The 18,655-nt window shown below is 40.6% G+C and overlaps 1 protein-coding gene across 1 annotated transcript; it reads left to right on the forward strand.

Moving 5' to 3' along the window:
* Positions 1–4,778: 4,778 nt before the first annotated feature.
* Positions 4,779–11,123, forward strand: EPGN (epithelial mitogen; the record flags this gene model as incomplete). The annotated part of the gene is made up of 5 exons (XM_080930050.1): positions 4,779–4,821; positions 5,368–5,451; positions 8,466–8,586; positions 9,562–9,714; positions 11,069–11,123. The coding sequence occupies 5 exons, from the start codon at positions 4,779–4,781 to the stop codon at positions 11,121–11,123; spliced, it is 456 nt and encodes a 151-aa protein (XP_080786176.1).
* Positions 11,124–18,655: the final 7,532 nt, after the last annotated feature.

Raw genomic sequence — 18,655 nt, forward strand, 5'->3', positions numbered from 1 at the left:
TGTACTAATAATGATCCTTGTTCAATGCATGTCTTTATCAGTGTGGAAATAGACTAGCTGTTTATCACTAATATCTCAGCTGTCCAATAAAAGCATTTTGAAAAAGATTTATAGCTACATCTTTTATTAAGATAGCTTGAAATATGTTGGTTCACATATTTGTTACCCGTTTCTTTTGTTTGTTTTTTCTATTTGTGTGTGTGCATATGTGTGTGTGTGTGTGTGTGTGTGTGTGTGTGTGTGTTGGAGTAGGAGGGAGAGAAATCTGGTTTGGCTGCAATCACTTCTACTGTTTGAGCCATCTCACTGTACCTGTTATCTTTTCATTTACTATGTGCTGAGAAAAATGTATCAAGTTTCCCAAATATAAAAGAAAAGTTAGTTTTCAATTAACAATAATCATACCTCAGATAAACCTCATTGGCTACAATAATGCTACTGCCCAAAGCTAGAAAAGATAGTTGAATGTTTTCTATAGTTATTTAGAACAGCTGGGCGAGTATTCCTAACAGGGCAGTAAATTCAGTTTGCATGCAAACATATTAGAAAGTGCATGGGTTAAATACATTTTAAAGGAGCTTGGATTTCAAAATTAAAAGGCCCAGAAAGGCCTGAATATTAAAAATGTTGGTACTACTTATTGTAACTAGTAAGATTTCAATGCATACTATCAAACCTTTAAAAATTCAAGTACTGACAAAAATATATTCATACACTTTTGTGCCAAAATGCTTTTAAAAATCTGTACATGTATCTCTGATTTTTAAAATAAAGTTGTAAGAAAAAAATTGGGGGGCTAGTAGTCCAATAGGATGAAGGAATTATTTTGGTATATTATGTGTTTAGGGGTCAGTCTTCTTGGAGACTAAACAAAAAAAAGGAAGATTGTTATGCTTGTTTCCACTAAAAGGAATAATTTTGTCAAAACAAGTGCAGTGGAGTCAACAGTCAAGGAAAGATATTGATGTCATGGCCATAAAAAAGCAAAGGCTCATGGGTATTTCCAGCAGAGTCCCCAAGACAGGAAAAGCAATGGATGAGGATGTATAGATATCAAGGAGAAGCGAGTTCTTACTGACCTGACTTGTCCATTTTCTTGATGACAGCCGGCCAGAGTTTTTAACATCAGGGCACATTACCAGACAGGAGCTACATTCTGAATATTTAAGGTGTGGGTTGATGTGTCCATGAGCTGACTTAGTAAGATTCTCTGACAAAACTGAGCTGAATTGCCTAACGTCCACGTTGCACTAACAAGAGGGCTCAGATGGGTATAAATAACTGTGCAGTAAAGACTGCAGCCTTTTCTCATACATTGGAGACAAAACTTGGCTGAACGGTATGACTCCATCCACGGGCACTTGGAGTCAGCAGTGTGTGGGTCTATGATGAGCCTGAGGAGAGATGTGCAGAAACACTTTTCTCCCCACACAGTCTAAGCCATTAGGGGTTGATGGACATTGTACAGTAGCACAAGGAAACAGAAGCAGAATGAAAACAATGTAGTTCGGTAAAGTGGTAAGAGTCAGAAGAAAGTGGGAGAAGCAAGAATGAAGACTGTACTGAACGAGCAGATGGGATTGCACAGAGAGCCAGGAGAGACATCATTCCTATTTATCATAAGGGAATTATTAAGAAAGGGGACTTGAGAGAAAAGACATTACATCCAATTTAAGACATGCTGAACGTGAGGCACATGACACAATACACAATCCTGGAAGTGGGTGGATCTTCATGGCCGATGATGAAAGTTCAAGCTCCAACTGCACGTACCAACAACTAAATTCCCAGACTTGGAGGCCGCTCTCCACCTTGAGTCCCTTCACCCCACTTAGTACTTGCAGATTCTCCTTAATGGAGTGGCTATTGTGGTCTAAAGATTTCCTCTCAATCTTCTTGTCTTTTCATGTTTAACCCTCTCTATGGTAGGTGAGGAAAGTCCTAGTTACGGAAAGTCAAGGGCATAGATCATACCTTACTATCTGAATAAGGCTCATTGTGAGGCTGTTACTCGGAGCCTACTCACCACTTTACAGTGTCTCCCAATGATGGCCTTCACCTACAATGTTTTATCAATACCTAGAAAAATCCTGCTTGTTGAGCTTTAATCCAAATGAAACTTTGCCATGAAAAGTTGAATTCCACTCTTGCATGTGTTGGACATCATGGTGCAGCTGCTGCATTACACAGGCATTTCCCTGGCTGACTTTCGTTTCTGAAGGTCAGAAAATATGCACTCTCTATAGATTTGCTTTCCACAAAGTGTTCCTGTGGCCCAGCATCCATAATTCCAGGGATGCCAACAAATTCCAAAGAATTACAGGATAAATGCAGCGGGACGAACAATCCTCATAAATGCTTCCTGCCGACAACTAGCCATAAGTTCTCATCTAGCAAATAACCAACAGAACCAAAGGAACTAAACACGCTGAAAACAAAGAGCAGAATAAATGTCTAGAGGTACTTAGGATCAGAGAGAGACGAATGTTCTACAGAGAAGTGTGGCTTGAGGAAAGGTGGCCATGGAGTGCCCTCTTTCTTAACTCTAAATTCGTATTACCAGTAAAGAGGATGCCAGGGAGTCTGTCTTGCAATGTGCATCTCTCTACCTTTAAAACTGGAAATGGGGCCCTTTTGGTGAGAGAACTGAAGTGACTCTCACACAGTGAGTGAAGTAGGGCTTGTCAGTTCAGACCTCAGAGAAAAAGCAGAGGTGGGATGGCTTAATCCTGTTCCCCAGGGTCAGCGGGTGCCAAGGATGCAACCAGGTTGGCAGAGGACCAGATGTGGTATAGCCCACAGTGGAACTCTTACCTCTGTCCTCGGAAAACTTTGGTTCCTTTAATATTTAGAGTTTTTTTTTTTTTAATAAAAGAAAATGTATTTAAAATTTGAGTTTTGGAGTTAAAGGCACTTCCTCTGTAATCTCTACAGAAACTTGTGCCACAGGGCACAGCTGGAAAGGTTAGGTCTTCTGATGGAGGAGCTGAAAATGAGATTAAAGTCCTGTCTCATGCATGTTCTGTGTCTTGAGTCTTGAGTCTTTCTTCTCTCCTTCCCTTCCTCCTTCCCTCCCCCTTTCTCTCCTCATTCCTCTTTTTTGTGCACTAGAAATTAAACATGAGTCCCCACTCCACAGATACTTGCTCAGCCTCTCAGCTATGCCCTCAAAGATTCAAACATTTTGAAGGTTCATTCATCTGTTCGAGTTACCTGAAGTTTGTTTGTTTGTTTATTGCCTAGTTAGAGAAAGATGAACAGAAGATAAAAGATAGATGATAGATAGACAGACAGACAGACAGACAGATAGATAGATAGATGAATAGAGAAGATACCAACATTTCTTCCCCAGAAATGCCAAAAGACTTGTGATAGTATTTTAATTCTTAGTTGACTGTGTCTTAACTTCTCCACAAGGTGCTAGGACGGCTTTTGGTTTATAACGCAACCATTATTTTCTTGTGAAGAATAATGCCCAGACATTGATGTAACAAATAGTACTTGAAGATCGTAGAACTGGAGCTACAGTGTAGACACGAAAGCCAATCGGTACACATTCGTTCAGCTTTGATGACTTGTGTTGAGTGATTGCCCAATCTGTAATGACTGCAGCAAGCTTGTGCTTGTGTAATTTCTAAAGCCAAATTCTCATTTAAATATGGAAAAGGATCCTTCCGATAAACCTAATTTGCTTGGTGGACACGATTCACACGCTAACCAATCTTGAACAAATTTTCGAGATTCAGATAATATAATCAAATAAAATTCCAGGTAGAAAGGCAGGCCGATTCAGCACACTGTATTCATAAGTATTCAAAGTTCTTTAGGGCAGTTAAAGTTTACGAGTAACCCCTTCAGTTTAAACAAGAAGGCATAGGCATAATAATGTATTTGGGCTTTTATAATGTCATTTTAATCATTACTGGGTCAACAGTCAAAAATCCCTGAGTTTGTATGCATTAGGACGAGATGCTCATCAGAGTTAGGCAAACCAGAGGCAACATCAATGAAAAATTTATAATGGCTATTACCACCACACATAATTCCAATATTATTAGTATATTGATTCTCTGCAGCCAATCATGAGAACAGATCTAAGCACAGTTAGTGCTGGAACCTAGCAGTCCATCTGATTTCTTTATAAAGCATTAAATGTCAGCATGACATAGAGGTTAATGTTAGCTTGTTAGAAGGAATCTTAATGAACTTTATCATAAATTCAGCTAAGTAACAAGTGAAAATGAAATAAGAAACATGTTATCTTCTTCTTTATAATCACATAAATAAAATGTTTTTAAAATATGCTTTGTACGTTTTTCCAAGGTCATAATGAAAGGTAATCGGGGTAGCATCAGGGATTTTCACCAATCCTACCAGATTACCTGTCTGCTTGTCTGCCAGGATCTTGGCTGTGATCCTTCATAGTCCACTAGGAAAGCTGTGGTTCAGTTCCTAGCAGCAATGACTTTTCCGCATTTGCGTTCACTTTTGTAGCTTTCAGAACTTTTACATGGACGATTATGCCCACAGGTGACAGGAAACCAGTGTTTCAAGAAGGAACTTGATCACATCTCCAGATAACGTAGGTATCCTAAACAAGTGTGCGAGTGCCTGCAGGCTTCACGCTGCTGCCAGGAGCACATAGTTTTTGGATTGGTAAGAACGGCCAAATGACGCTTCATGAAATATAAATGAAAGAAAGACTCGGAGAGTGCAATAAAAACCCTCCACCCTTCGGTCTAGGAGGACCTGGGAAAGAACCTCAGCAGCTGCAGGACATGGCTCTGGGGGTTCTCGTAGCACTCTGCCTCCTGCTCAAAGGTGCGTGGCTTCCCTTTCATTACAATTGGACTACTTTCAACTGGGAAGACTTCTTTCTCTGAATTCAGAGTTGTTCCTGGCAATCAGTGATCAGAACAAGGAATGTGTGGATTTAATTATGCTTTTATAGAATATGTGCTCTCTCTCTGTCTCTCTGTCTCTGTCTCTGTCTCTGTCTGTCTTTCTCCCCCCCCCCTCTCTTTCTCTCTCTCTCTCTCAAGCCTGAAGTGTTTGCTTTACATAATTGAAGCACACTTGATAACAGGAACTGCCCTACAGTAAGTTATGTGTGGTGATTGAATGAGTTATGTGAACACAGAAACTTTCTCCTGAGAATGAGTGTGTTTCAGCGTTCTACAATTGTACTATTGTCAAGGGACAGCTAAAACGTAGTCTGGGACTGCCCTCCTCAGGCTCTGTCTGAATTTCAATGACTTAGAACCAGAACAGAAAATGGGAACCCCTGGAGAAGAGCCACTTGGGGTCTGTTGTTCATACACAAAGGAAGCTCACTGTGAACGATGTTTCCCCATGCCCCTCCCCCAGCCATGAAGGCGACTCTGAGTGAAGAAGCAGCGGTGATCTCTCCCAGCACAGCGCAGAGCAACTGGACACTTAACAACACAGAAGGTATCTTCCTCCCACTCAATTTCAAGTGACTTCTTCAAAACTTTCCACAGAAAATTGCATTGTGATAGAGAACATTTGAAAAAGTTTGACTAAATCTTTGTAGATAATTGGCTGTTTCAGAGAGATGATGTAAAACTGAAGTGACGGGTGTGTGTGCCAAGGGTAGCCTCTTTCTTCTTTTTTTCTTTTTTCTTTGAGAAGAAAGTGAAGCAGGGGGTGAGAAAAGCTGCCTGTCCCCCACTACTCTCCCAAACCTGAGACCTGCCATGGGCTCTGCTGGGATTTGGCTTGATTCCCAATGACCCTCTTATACCGGGTGTAGTTGAATATGACTTTGACATTCTGGACGAGAGATGTTGTATTTTGACCTGGGACAGGAAGGCTCAGCAGCCACAGAAATCACAGAGACAAGAAGCAATGCTTCTTCAGTTTTGGGAAGGTCTTTTCTTGTGCCTTGTGGTTGTGTGAGTGTGTGCTGCATTTCCTGGTCCCTCCCACCTGCTCTGACTGTTATTGGTATTGGCCACATTTTCTTTCCATCTCAGTGTGCTTATCACAACGACTTCTGGCTGCTGCCAAGCATGGCACCGTCGTACATATTTCAAACTTCTTCAAACTAGAGATGAACTTGGAGAGCTCTTTGCCTGTCAAGACCTGAGTCTGAATGGCTAGTGGCTAGTGACTCTCACAGAACTCCTAATGGCCCCCGATAGGAAGACCATGGTTTGTGATTTGGACCCAGGAGCTCTTTATTTTGTTTTCAGGGTCTAGCCAATAATTTAAAGATAGGCCGGAGAGGTGGCTCAGCCGTTAAAGACTGGGCTCACAACCAAAAATATAAGAAAGTTTGAAGACATGGTTTCATCTCAGAGGTTTATGTCATAGACATGTTTCCACCACGTCCACCCTTTTTCTCTCTCATACTGCTGAACAGTAAATGAAGTCTCTGATTTACATAACAACAGAATGAAGAAAGGAAGGAGCTATTTCTTTGCTTTTCCTTCTTTGTGGAATTTTTTTATTTCCCTCTGCTTTGCTGCAATGCAGGGACAGAGCCCAGAGCCTTTTGCCTGCGAAGCATCCAGCACTGTGCTATAGCCTCTTGCTTTGCTCTATAACTTAAAGACATACATCTCATATCTCATAAATGTTTAACAAAGGCATAACCAGCTTCTTCCCCTCCAAGGGAAAATGAGTCTCTTTCTCTGGAAATGGTTGCTTTCAAATTCTCATATTTTCAAGAGAATCTTTTAGATTTGCTTAAGTGAACTTGGTTCGTCTTGAATTAAGAGAAACTTAGCACAGTTTGAGTGAAAAATTCTCTTTTTTTAAATAAATTGGATAACTTACTTATTTACATTTTAAATGTTATCTCCTTTCCTTGTTTTCCCTTCATAAGTCCCTATCCCATTCCCATTCCTCTGCTTCTGTAAGGGTGCTCCCCCACCCACCCACCCACCTCCCTACCCTGGCATTCCCCTACAATGGGGCATCAAGCCTTCCCAGGACCAAGGGCCTCTCATCCCATCAATGTCCAACAAGGTCATCCTCTGCTACACATAGGGCTGGAGGCATGGGTCCCTCCATGTGTACTCTTTGGTTGGTGGTTTAGTCTCTGGAAGCTTGGGGGGGTTGGTTGATATTGTTGTTCTTCCTATGGGGTTACAAAGCCCTTCAGCTCATTCAGTCATTTCTCTAACTCCTCCATTGGTGACCCTGTGCTTAGTCCAATGGTTGGCTGTAAGCATTTGCCTCAGGCTCTGGAGCAGAGCCTCTCAATGTCTCCAAATACATTCCTAAAGGGATATATTATGTTAAAGATACCACAGTCACCAAATTTGAATGTCAATATTAAGTTCTGGTGTGTACTCTCAAAGGAAAGCAATATGGTGTCTTGTTGGTACCCTGGTATATAGAGATTTAGTATTTTTCACACAAGGAAGAATGTTTTTAGGTCTGTTTTTTTTTCCATAAAGACACCTAAGTAGGAGTGTCTTAACCTCTGTAGAAACACACAAACAGTAGTATAGCATGAGGAATGACTAATAGTAAGGAGGTGGATTTATGCACTGAACACACCATAAAATGCAACCAATTGTACTCAAGAAAAGTTTAAAGATGGCAATGATTCAATTATGCGGTTTTCCCAACGAGTCTTTTCCATTGCATAAGCACCAAAGACAGTACAAGGAGGTGTTTCATCTGGTGCACCAGCACCAGTAGCATCCTGAATCCCAGATGATTTCCCAGAGTACCCCTTCCTGACACTGCTGTCTTGTGAGGAGGTTTCTGATCACTAACTCCACACCGTAGTCATTTCTGCAGTGTTGAAAGGAAAGAGAGAGAAAGCTGTTACAGTCCCGCCCCCAGGATTTTGCTACTTCTCCACAACACCTTTTAACCGAGCAGAACTTCCACTTAGTGTTTTCTTGTGCTGCTGTTAGCTCTGTCCACCTGAGCCCATGCTGGTTCTGGCTTCTTCCATCAGTCTTTAACAACCCCTCTCTAGTTAATCGATGAAAATGTCCCCTATCTAGTTAGCATTTCCTGGCAGTTCATGGAAGAGCAATAGAGGGGGTTCTCATCCTCTCCTCTGAAGAGGGAATAAACATCTGTTTTACTATTGAACAAAGTTACATGCGTAGGTGTTGACATATCACTCCCTAGAAATATGCAGGGACAATGCAAAGTGTCATGAGGCCTCCTGCCCCAATTAGCATTGGTGACTTGTCTGGGACACATGGTTCAAAATTACCTCCTAAACCAGACCAATGCTGCCACCTTTTGACCAACTGGTCCCTATGCTTTATTGTGTAGCTTCTAAAGAATACGACAATCAATGTGTGGAGAGACATGAACCCAACCTTTTAGATAGAACACCCCTCCCCCCAAAATTCCAACATTTCAAAGGACAAAGTATTCTTAAAATAAAAGGTCTCTTTACATATGTATTGAACGTGTATTATGAAATCTGGACACACTCAACTGTTAATTAATACATCTCCTTTCCCTAGCTGACTACATAGAAGAACCCATAGCTTTGAAGCTCTCCCATCCTTGTCTGGAAGACCATAATAGCTACTGCATTAATGGAGCATGTACATTCCACCATGAACTGAAGAAAGTCATTTGCAGGTAACTACTGTAAGGAACTTAGCAAGTCTTGGAGATGGTAGAAGGTGATACACATAGCACAGTTGCAACTCCTCTGTCTTGTCCACTATAAATAGTTGGCCAATGGGTGTTGTACTTCCCTGGGGAAGACTATTTCTCCTGCTCCCAGCATTCCTTAGTTACTCATAGTTCTTTGTATAGAGTTGAGAAACTATGAGTACTACCTCAACACTGGTCCACACTAGCTAGCCTCTTGATGCTGTTTGAGTCATATTTCAGTGGCCATGTTAGGGAGACCTCATGAGCACTGCTTCTGTCATTTCTAGGAGATACAGTCTCACAGCAAATTCCTTGTTTCTCTTAAGTACATGGGAGTTCTTGGATGGTAAAGAGGAGTGGGAAAAATCGATGTAATTATATTATAATCTCAAAAATAATTTTAAAAGAATAGGATGATGGAATGGCAAGAGAAGGGGAGAACAGTAATTGATCTGAATGTGACTGGCCATTGTGTTTGAATATCGAGTTGTCTTTTTTTCTAAACTACCTATCTATATTACTCAACAATGTAGTTTCCAGATGATAGCATGCACAAGAACCTGAAACTTGTTTGAAATGCTGACTTTAAGATAGACAACCATCAAGTCAGTATTTGCATTTCTAACAACCTGCAAAGGCAACTCTGAATATTCCCAGGTTTCCAAGACAGACAGATTCCCACAGGAAGAAAATCTATTCAGGAAGTTAAAGACCTGGGGTTACCATGACTCTCCTTCACCCCACACTGATTTGCTCAGTTTCCTGTCAATCACTCTGCCTTTCCTCCCTAGCAATGAGGGAGCACATGAGGCCTCATTGAACTGACTGGGCTAAGGTATACAGGCTGTTCATTCATGAGCTGGCTCCCATGTGCCTTACCAAACATTTCTTTTCTCATCCTTGATTCTTCTGTCACTGGAGACTTTACAGTTGTATATTCATGTCTCTCTTTTAAAGATGTTTTACTGGTTATACGGGAGAACGGTGTGAGCATCTGACCCTAACTTCATATGCTGTGGATTCTTATGAAAAATACATTGCAATTGGGATTGGCGTTGGATTGTTAATTAGTGCTTTTCTTGCTGTCTTCTATTGCTACGTAAGAAAAAGGTATGAAAAAGACAAAGCGTAAAATTGGTCATGTTCTCTTGACAAATATTTATGAGTCCCTACTGTTGATGTGTGTGTTCAAGGAGACCCTCTGTAATATTTTTTGTGCCTTTTCAAGAACCCAGACAAGTGCTTAAAAAAAGAAAGAAAGAAACCTTACCAATATAATTAGAACAGTGCAAATTTATAGTTTCCATTCTTCTTTTCCATGTTTGCCTGGGTCAAAGTTCTAAGTGGGAAAAAGAGCAGGCCGTTAGAAGGCAGAGATGAAATATATCTTACTGATGAGCAGACAGTGTCCACCAAAGCATAAATACTGTTGAGTAAAAAGAAAGTTAAGAAGTGAATATTAAGTGAGTGAAAATACATGACAAGCTTTGGTTACTTTCTCCATAGACACCAAAGAGACTTATCTTCAGCAATATTGTTTACTGCTAAATCCCACTGTAAATTAAGAACTTAATCTACTTAATCTATAAGCAAGTTCACATTAGTTAGGTATATATCATGTTATTTCTAGTTTTCCCACACTGATTATTTTTCATTAAATCTACACACCTAGGAAAAAGTAAAAATTTAATGAGTGTCACATTAAGAACAAATGTATTTCTACAATAACATTCATATTATGGTACTTTCACTATTCTCATTTAAAAAGCAACTAAAATTCCATGGCCAAAATTAGAAAAGTTTGTTTTTCTTAATAGATGTCTATCAAAACGAATCAAATATATGTTCAATTAGCTTTATGTTGGTTGAAGAGATGAAGAGTAATAATGAGAAAGAGGAGGAGGAAAGGGGAGGAGGAGGAAAAATCTGTATGCATTCATGGGCTGTATGTGGAAAGTCAGGTGAGCTAGAAGAAGAATCAAAAATAGATATGGCTATGCATGTTATGGTGGTGGTGTGACAGTTAAGACAAATTGTGTAGTGAGCTAATAAGAGAAGACCACATAGCCCAAAGCTGCCAAGCAAAGATGTGGTTTCAGCTCCAGTGGAGTCTCAGCCTGATTCCACAGGAAGGGATGGGATGTGAATGTCATCATAAAGACATCCCAAAGAGGAGTCCTTCTTGGCTTTAACACTTCATATCAATCAATCATGGGTCATGATGATCATGGTGGGGGTAGGCATTAATGTTTTACAATTTCTTAGAAACTTGTTAGCAAGGCACCCTGTTGGTCCTGGGTAATCCTCTAGAAGAGGATGCTACTGTGCCTGGGTTACTGCTACTGTGTGATCCATTATCCACCAGTAGATAAATGGCGTCTAGCTATAACAGCACACTTGTGTGTGTAATCCATAATGATCAACACACAGCACTCTATGGAAACCAATGTTCTCTCTGTTTCAGGTGTCTAAATATGAAATCACCATACATAGCCTGCTCTGGAGGGAGACCATTGTGAGACCTTATAATACATAGTCATCAAGCCATTTGTCAAAAGCAACAGGGACTCCCATGGAGATCTTTGGATGATAAAAAACTTGACAAGATGATTTGGAAATAACAGCAGTTTGGGTCACAATATAGTAATTGACCATTGGTTCTTAGCTTTGGCCATCTTTGGGTGTCACAGAAGCTATGTGAGTGGTGAATGAGCTACAGTAACAGAAGACAATTTCACTCCATTCTTTGGGTTTGCTATTAGGTGCTTATTGTCACCACAGGAAGATTTGTTCCATACTTCTGATCATCTCGAATGTGAATTTTCATTTTAATTGTTGTCTACCACACATCAAGTCAAAGTAATGCCACTCCTGGGTTCTTCAGGTACTCAAGGCCACCTCTCCCAATGGACCTGACTGCAAACCTTCTGTCCTCAAGGGACTTCAGGGAATTTGGTATCAACTTTTAGATGAGAACAATGAATTTCTTTGCTCCTTGAGTAAAATCAAGATGCATTAAACTTAAACGATTAAAATAAAATGGACTGTCCACAGCAAGCATACATCATACCCAGCTTATGAAAACAATTTGCAAACTCCATCTGTGTAGTAGGGAATGAGCAGGTGAATTCTCAAGGACCGAACGTCACCTGGGCAGCAAACAAGAACAGGCAAAGCGCTGTTCCTATGTGGATTATAAAGTCTGTGATGGTACACCTGCCCCCTGATGCTTTTGCTCAGCATCTCAGCCTTTCGCTGGAAAACTCACACTTGGTATCCATCACTTGAACTGAAGTCCTAATGACTAAAAGCCTACAAGTGTTCCCAAAGTGGAAGCTGAAAACTAGATATAGGAACAACTGCGTGTGGAATGTAACCAGTTTTGACTGGTTGATAGCATATTTGCACATAGATAAAAAAAAATCGTAGAAATACTTATTAGGGAATCAATATACCTCTGTGGAATTGTTTCTGCTGTATGATCCAGTCTTGGGCAAGTCTCACTTTCTTTGTGCTTCGGTTTCATTCTCTACAAGAACCATGTAGCTCTAAAACTGAACTATAAGAGAAGGATAAAAACCATTCTATATCTGCATGGCAAGTGAGAGTAACCTCAGTGCTTCCATTCTCAACCCCATCTCTAATTGTAATGTTCAGTTTGTAAAATAATAATTTATTTTAAAAGGAAATAGACAATGAAATGACAAAGTAATAACAGCTACTGTCTTTTCTTCCTGGATTCAGTCTCATGCTGGGGGCTTGTTTCTTTTTCTCATAAGCAGAATGATTTGGTCGTGAGAGTAATTAAAGAAAAATCAGACTTAAATATCATTACAGTAGCAGTTAGTCATAAGACCCATGCATGTATTGGCACAGCTTTTCATCCATTCTTAAGAATATCCCATTCTGCTTTCCTTTGGAGAGAAGGAATTTCCTCATCTTTGTGTTTCCTCCAGAAGGAATGTAATGTCACCATGTATGTCAGCACTTTCTGCATGTGCAAAGTTACATCATGCCAAGGGGTGGGGAGTGTCGGTTCCACCCAGTGACTCTAGTAACCACACCTAGAAAGCTACCTCTTCCTGTGCATTTCAAAAAAAGAGGTAGAAAAGCTGAGAAGCATCCTTGAAGAAACACGGGAGGCCTACTTTTAATTGACCCTGAACTACCTCTTGAGGAAGGACAAAAGACACCATAAAAGGTCAAACACATTTACTGTCTATAAGTGCTTACTCTGTTTCAGACACAATAACCCAAAATTAGAACATCAGAGAGTTGAGTTCCAGATAGCCAAATCAAAATATTAACCAAAACAAAAGAACCCCTCCCTTCAAAAAAAAAAAAAAAAAAAAAAACAGTAACACACATGTTTAATCTTCTTCACTCAGAGAGTGCTATTTATTAACAATAGAAAACATACCCAACAGAACAACAAAGAAACCTCACCCAGAATATATGAAGGTTATTAGTTTATCGCCTATTGTGTAAAATGATCTTCTGATACAACAATGGGGGGGGTTGCTTTTTCAGAAAATAATCTCTGGCATACCTGTGGAGCCGAAGGAACATCTGGCAACTTCTGTGCACGTACAAAAAACTGAAATATGTATACAATAAGATTCTGAGAAAAACAACCCAATAAAACCTTTGCCTCAGAGCTATGTTTCCAACTCTGTAGGTAGACCATTGGTGATGTTTATGGTATTTGTGACAAAACCAGACAGTCCAAGATGTTCACCTTCATTTCCCCTTTGCCTCCTTGTGTCTGCCTGTGAGTTCCGTGAGAGTACACCCTGAGGTCTGCCACATTTATGAGCACTTCATTATATATAGTTCTTCTGACTATGGAAGGGGTGGAGCAAATCCTGTAATGTTAGCTACACCAAGCTAGTAACTTTAGCAAAAAAAAAAAAAAAAAATTTACAACAGCTTGTCACTATATTCCAAGTTAACTTTTTCTATAATCGTGTTTTCACAGAATGGAATTATAAACTAAGCCAACTTTTAGAATTTCCTGCCACCATACAAATCTAATCCTTTAATTTTGACATGTTCATTTTGGTGACGTCAATAAGATTTTCCTTCATTATATTTAATTGAAAAAAAAAAGCCTTATAAAAATAAGACAAACATCGGCAATTTAAACTGTTGACATTGAACGCAAGGGCAATTCATGTGTGCAAAAGACTTGTGAGTAAACCAACTAACTTGTCTAGGTTACAAATGTTACATGCTATCTGCGTGTGATATAAATATTGATAGCTTGCAACCCACACATATGGGAAGGGTTACCAGAACCCCTATTGCAAAATAGTACTCTTTCTGGCTTACATCACTGACCGATGACATCAGATACGATCCTCTGCCAAGATGCAGTGGAAGTGTTGAAACTGAATTTGTCAGAGTCTGGCACTGCTAATCTGGGTGAGTCCACATTTCTGTCCAAACCTTTGGCACAAACATCCAGTAGCACATTTAAGAGCATACTTTTCAAGTCCTGGATGATAGTTATGTTAATCATTCGGATTGATTGGTGACCACAGGAGACTGAGCAATTAGTGACATGTGCGCTGTTGTCTTACTTCACTTTGCTCTATAACCGAAATGCTCCTCAGGGTCAGGAATGTGGTTCCACCATGAGGAGGTGGATAGCCTTGCTCCATCAGGTCTTATCTAAACACCTCGTGGCCTCTCTTTCTCACGTTTACACCTCAGATACAGGAGCACACATGTATGCAGATTGAAATGCAGTTAAGATCAAAGGCAAGCATGTGGCTCGTCCTCAGGGCGTTGCTAATGAGAAGCCAGGATTAGTGGTGGGTCTGTTATCCCAGCATTTAGAAAGCAGAGGGACAGTCTCAAATCTTCAAGGCTAGCTTGGGTTATTTATCCAGAGTGTCTTAAAGACAAAACAACAACAACAACAATAACAAAATTTTAAAAATTAAAACAGCAAATTGTGCTATAGATCTTTTTAGAAAGAATGACATCTCTAGACTTTTAAATTTGTACTGTTATTAAATCATAATAAAGTTCTTTAACGAATCAAGGGGGGATAGTAGCGTACCAGCATTGCCACTTATGAGCATTTCTAAGGCTCTCAAAGCATTGTTTTAATTAACCTAACTGACACACGGTCAGTTGTGCAGACTTGTTCAAGGACACACAACGTTCAGCTCTTTCTTTATGCCATAGTCTAGACCATGTTTCCCAAAAAGAGTATGAAAAATTCATATTGAAGGTTAACTCCACAGTGAACCCAGAGAGGTAGCCAAGTGATCTACAAATGAAAAATAGTAGTTCTTTTCTTTATTTTATATATATATATATATATATATATATATATATATATATATATATATATATATATAGTAGCCTTTATTATGGATCAACTGCAAAATTCCCTACTGTCATCTTCAGATTAAGATATGCATACCGGTCTCAGGGTGGAGCCAGAACAAGAGCGCAGAGTCAGCTGACAGGAGAGTTCATGGCCGTGGAGACTGGGGACTGGAAATAAAGCCTGGTTTGTCCTTGACCCTCAGGAGATAAAGAGATCAGTCTGAGAATATTTCTGGCTAGTCTGTGGACAAGTGTCATTGGGCACTGTTAACTTCAACGGGCGCACCTGACTGTGGTTTGTGATCAGAGACAAGAAGTAAAGCCTTCAGGTTGTCAGGAGAATTCAGTAGAAACTGTCTTCCTCTCCATTACCTTCAGCCCCACCCTTATCCAAATTGCCCACTAGAGAAAAATGCTTGATTTTGACGAACTAGCTTAAGGCAACAATTAGAGATATGAGAAACATCTGTATGATGGCTGTCACTCCAGTTACAAGGCTTCTATGCTGTCCTGGGGTGCTTTGGGTATGAAGTTCTATTCCTGGATATAAGAAACAAGAAAAAAACAGAGAGAGAGTTATCAGGAAGATCCCACCTGCAGACATTGTCTTTTTGGCTTCTATGTGTTTGTTTTAAATCAAGCCCACATTTGGAAGCCAAGGTATTTCCCTGGGAAGAGAAGGTAAGAAACTGTCCTGCATAGCTGTGCTTAGGAATGCTGCTGTCTTCAACCGCCACCAGCCTCTGGTGCTTAAACTGACAATTCAAGGAGCCTTTAAACCTGCCAACTTGGTTGTTTGGATTAGTGTTAAAGGTTTTTCCTCATCTAAACTTAGTTTCCAAGTAGCCTCTAGAGGGCCTTGTTGTACTGCAAACAGATAGGGCAGAGGAAACTTCAGATCAAAGAGTTGCCCAGGAATGTAATTGGTAGGAGAAGCCACAATAGAAGCTGGCAAGGTACCATCTGATGACTCAGACACTGCCCTGGCCACCCCACCAGCTGCTTTCTGCTACAGTACAGTTTGGGTGTATCTTCTCAGTGAGCTATCCAGCTAAAGTCATCTCCCAGGTCCCACCAGCTTCTCCCACCCCCTGCCCCACAACTGATATAAAAACCTTTATTCAGTTCTCCTTTTGACTATTATCCTTAATAATATTAGTCTAATGTCTTTTTCGTTAATTAATTAACTAATTTACTTTATACACTGATCTCCTCCTCCCAGTCTCACCCTCACAAATCCCCCCTTCTGTTCCTTCCTTCCCTTCTCCAGAGAAAGGGAAGATCCCCCCCTTGTGTGACCACCTCACCCTGGGACACGAGTTCGAAGCAAGCCTCCCACTGAGGCTGGACTAGGCAGAGCACCTTGGGGAAGGGGACTCAATGGCAGGCAACAGAGTCAGGGACAGCCCCTGCTCCAATTGTTAGAGGCCCTCATGAGAGGACCAAGCTGCACATCTGCTACAAATGGCCGGGTGCCTAAGTCCAGTCCCCACATGATCGTTGGTTAAGTGGTACAGTCTCTGTGAGCGCCCATGGCCAAAGGTAGTTAACTCTGTAGGTCCTTTGTGGTGTCCTTGACCCATTCAGCTCCAGCTCAATCTATCCTCCTGGAGCTCCACCTGATGTTTGGCTGTGAGTCTCTGCATCTGTTTCCATCGGCAACTGGATGAGCCTCTCTGAGGACAGTGATGCTAGGCTCCTGTCTGCAAGTATAGCAGGGTATCATTAATAGTGTCAGGGGTTGGCTCTCTTCCATGACATGGGTCTCAAGTTTGTCCACTCATTGGTTTGCCCCTTCCTCAATCTCTGCTCCATCTTTATATCTGTACATCTTGGGGGCAGTACAACTTTGGGTAGAAGGTTTTGTGGATGGGTGGATGTCCTCCTCCCTCCACTGGAAGTCCTGACTGGCTACAAGAGGTGGCCACCTCAGTCTCCTTATCGCCAGCTGCTGAGAGTCTCAGCTGGGTTCACTCCCATAGACTTCCTGGAGCCTACCCCACTCCAGATCTTTAGTTACTCCCAGATTTCCCATTCCCACTGATTTATGTTCTCTCCCAGCCTTCTCCCCATACCTGATCCCCATCCCTGTACCCTCCTCATCACCTTTCCCACCCAATTTCCTCCCTCTAGCCACCCCTGATGTCTGAGTGAGATCCACAAGCCCTCCTTTCGGCCGTCCTGACTACTCGGTTTCTTTGGATCTGTGGATCGTAGCATCTTCTACTCTGTGACTAATGGCCTCTTATAAATGAGTTCACACCATGCATGACTTTCTGGGTGACCCTGACTTCTAGTTGTATACTGTACCGAGTGAGAACTCCCCACTCATCTCCCCTTCCCCTGATTCCAATCCATATCACAATCCTGTTAGTGTATTAGCATCTTTGGTAGCCCCTCCATAGATCAAAGACAGAGATGAAGATAGCAATCATGTGTTATATTTATGTTCTTGACTAAGTTCCAATGGTGGCAGCAATACCAATGCATCCTTCGGTAGGACAAGGCAGAGAAATAAAAAAAAAATTTACATCCAGCATCTTCCCATCCTAGAGACAGCAAGGAAGAAACTATGAGGCACAGGGCCAAACTGGTTAACAGAAAATGTCACTTCAGCTTAACAGACTGAGGTTTAGCTCTGTCTTCTAACCATGACTTACCTTGATCTCATTTTGGGGGCTGGTTTTTGTTGTGATTCTTATTGTTTGGTTTTACTTCTTCAGACTTAAGCTTTGTCACTTGGAAGAGGATAACATCTGTTTATAGAAGAAATACTCAGTGGTTCTTGGGTACTTTGTTATGATTGTCTTGTCAGATCAGGAACTCAAATTCAGCAAGGCTAAGCAATGTTTAAGGACATTCTTCTGGTACACTATGGAATGGAGTGATCTCAAATCTGTCTACTTGCAGGGCAGGTCGGTGCCAACTTTTTGAAGACACTGTATTTAGTATATTGTGGTCTTGGCTAACCTTCATCAAGAAGGCTATTTGAAGCTGGATATACAATATTAGTCAGAAATCCAACTAGCATTGTAACTGAGAATGAGAATTGCACCCCTTTCAGTGACAGCTGCTTCATTCACAAAGTGAATAAGATTATATTAGATAGCTGATGTATGTAGACAAGCAATGGCATTTTAATAAGTAATTAAATTCCCATTATCCCAAGTTTATGGTGAGGTGACATACAAGTTTCTGAAAATTATCACACCCCCAAGTGGAGAAAAATACCTACAGGATTTACTGGAAAATTAGGGCCACAGAACAATATCCAAAAATGTTACTGACAACATAGAAAACAAGCAATGGACAATAATAAAGATGGTCATACAGCCTTTTACATTCTGGATATCTGAGACATACATAGATGATACTATAAATAAGGAACCTATCTTACAATGACCTATGGTTTGTTTATGCGTTGCCTGAGTTGTAGACTTGGAGTTCTTTTTGAATAGTATTTATTTAGTTAGATAGGATTTTATAATGTCAGATAAGAATGCATATGGCTCACAACATAAATATGAACCAAGGTAACTGTGTATGCTTACATGTGCATGTGTATGTATGTATTGTGTGTTTCCACATCAACTCTTCTCAACAGTTTCATGCATCTATATAGTATTTGTCTCAGGTGAAATCCTACATAAGCAAATATAAAAGTCTAAGAATCCACAATGTTTCCATTATGCCAAATAAACTTGCTTCA

This window comes from Micromys minutus (genome assembly GCF_963924665.1).
Source record: "Micromys minutus genome assembly, chromosome: 1".
Classification (NCBI taxonomy): domain Eukaryota; kingdom Metazoa; phylum Chordata; class Mammalia; order Rodentia; family Muridae; genus Micromys; species Micromys minutus.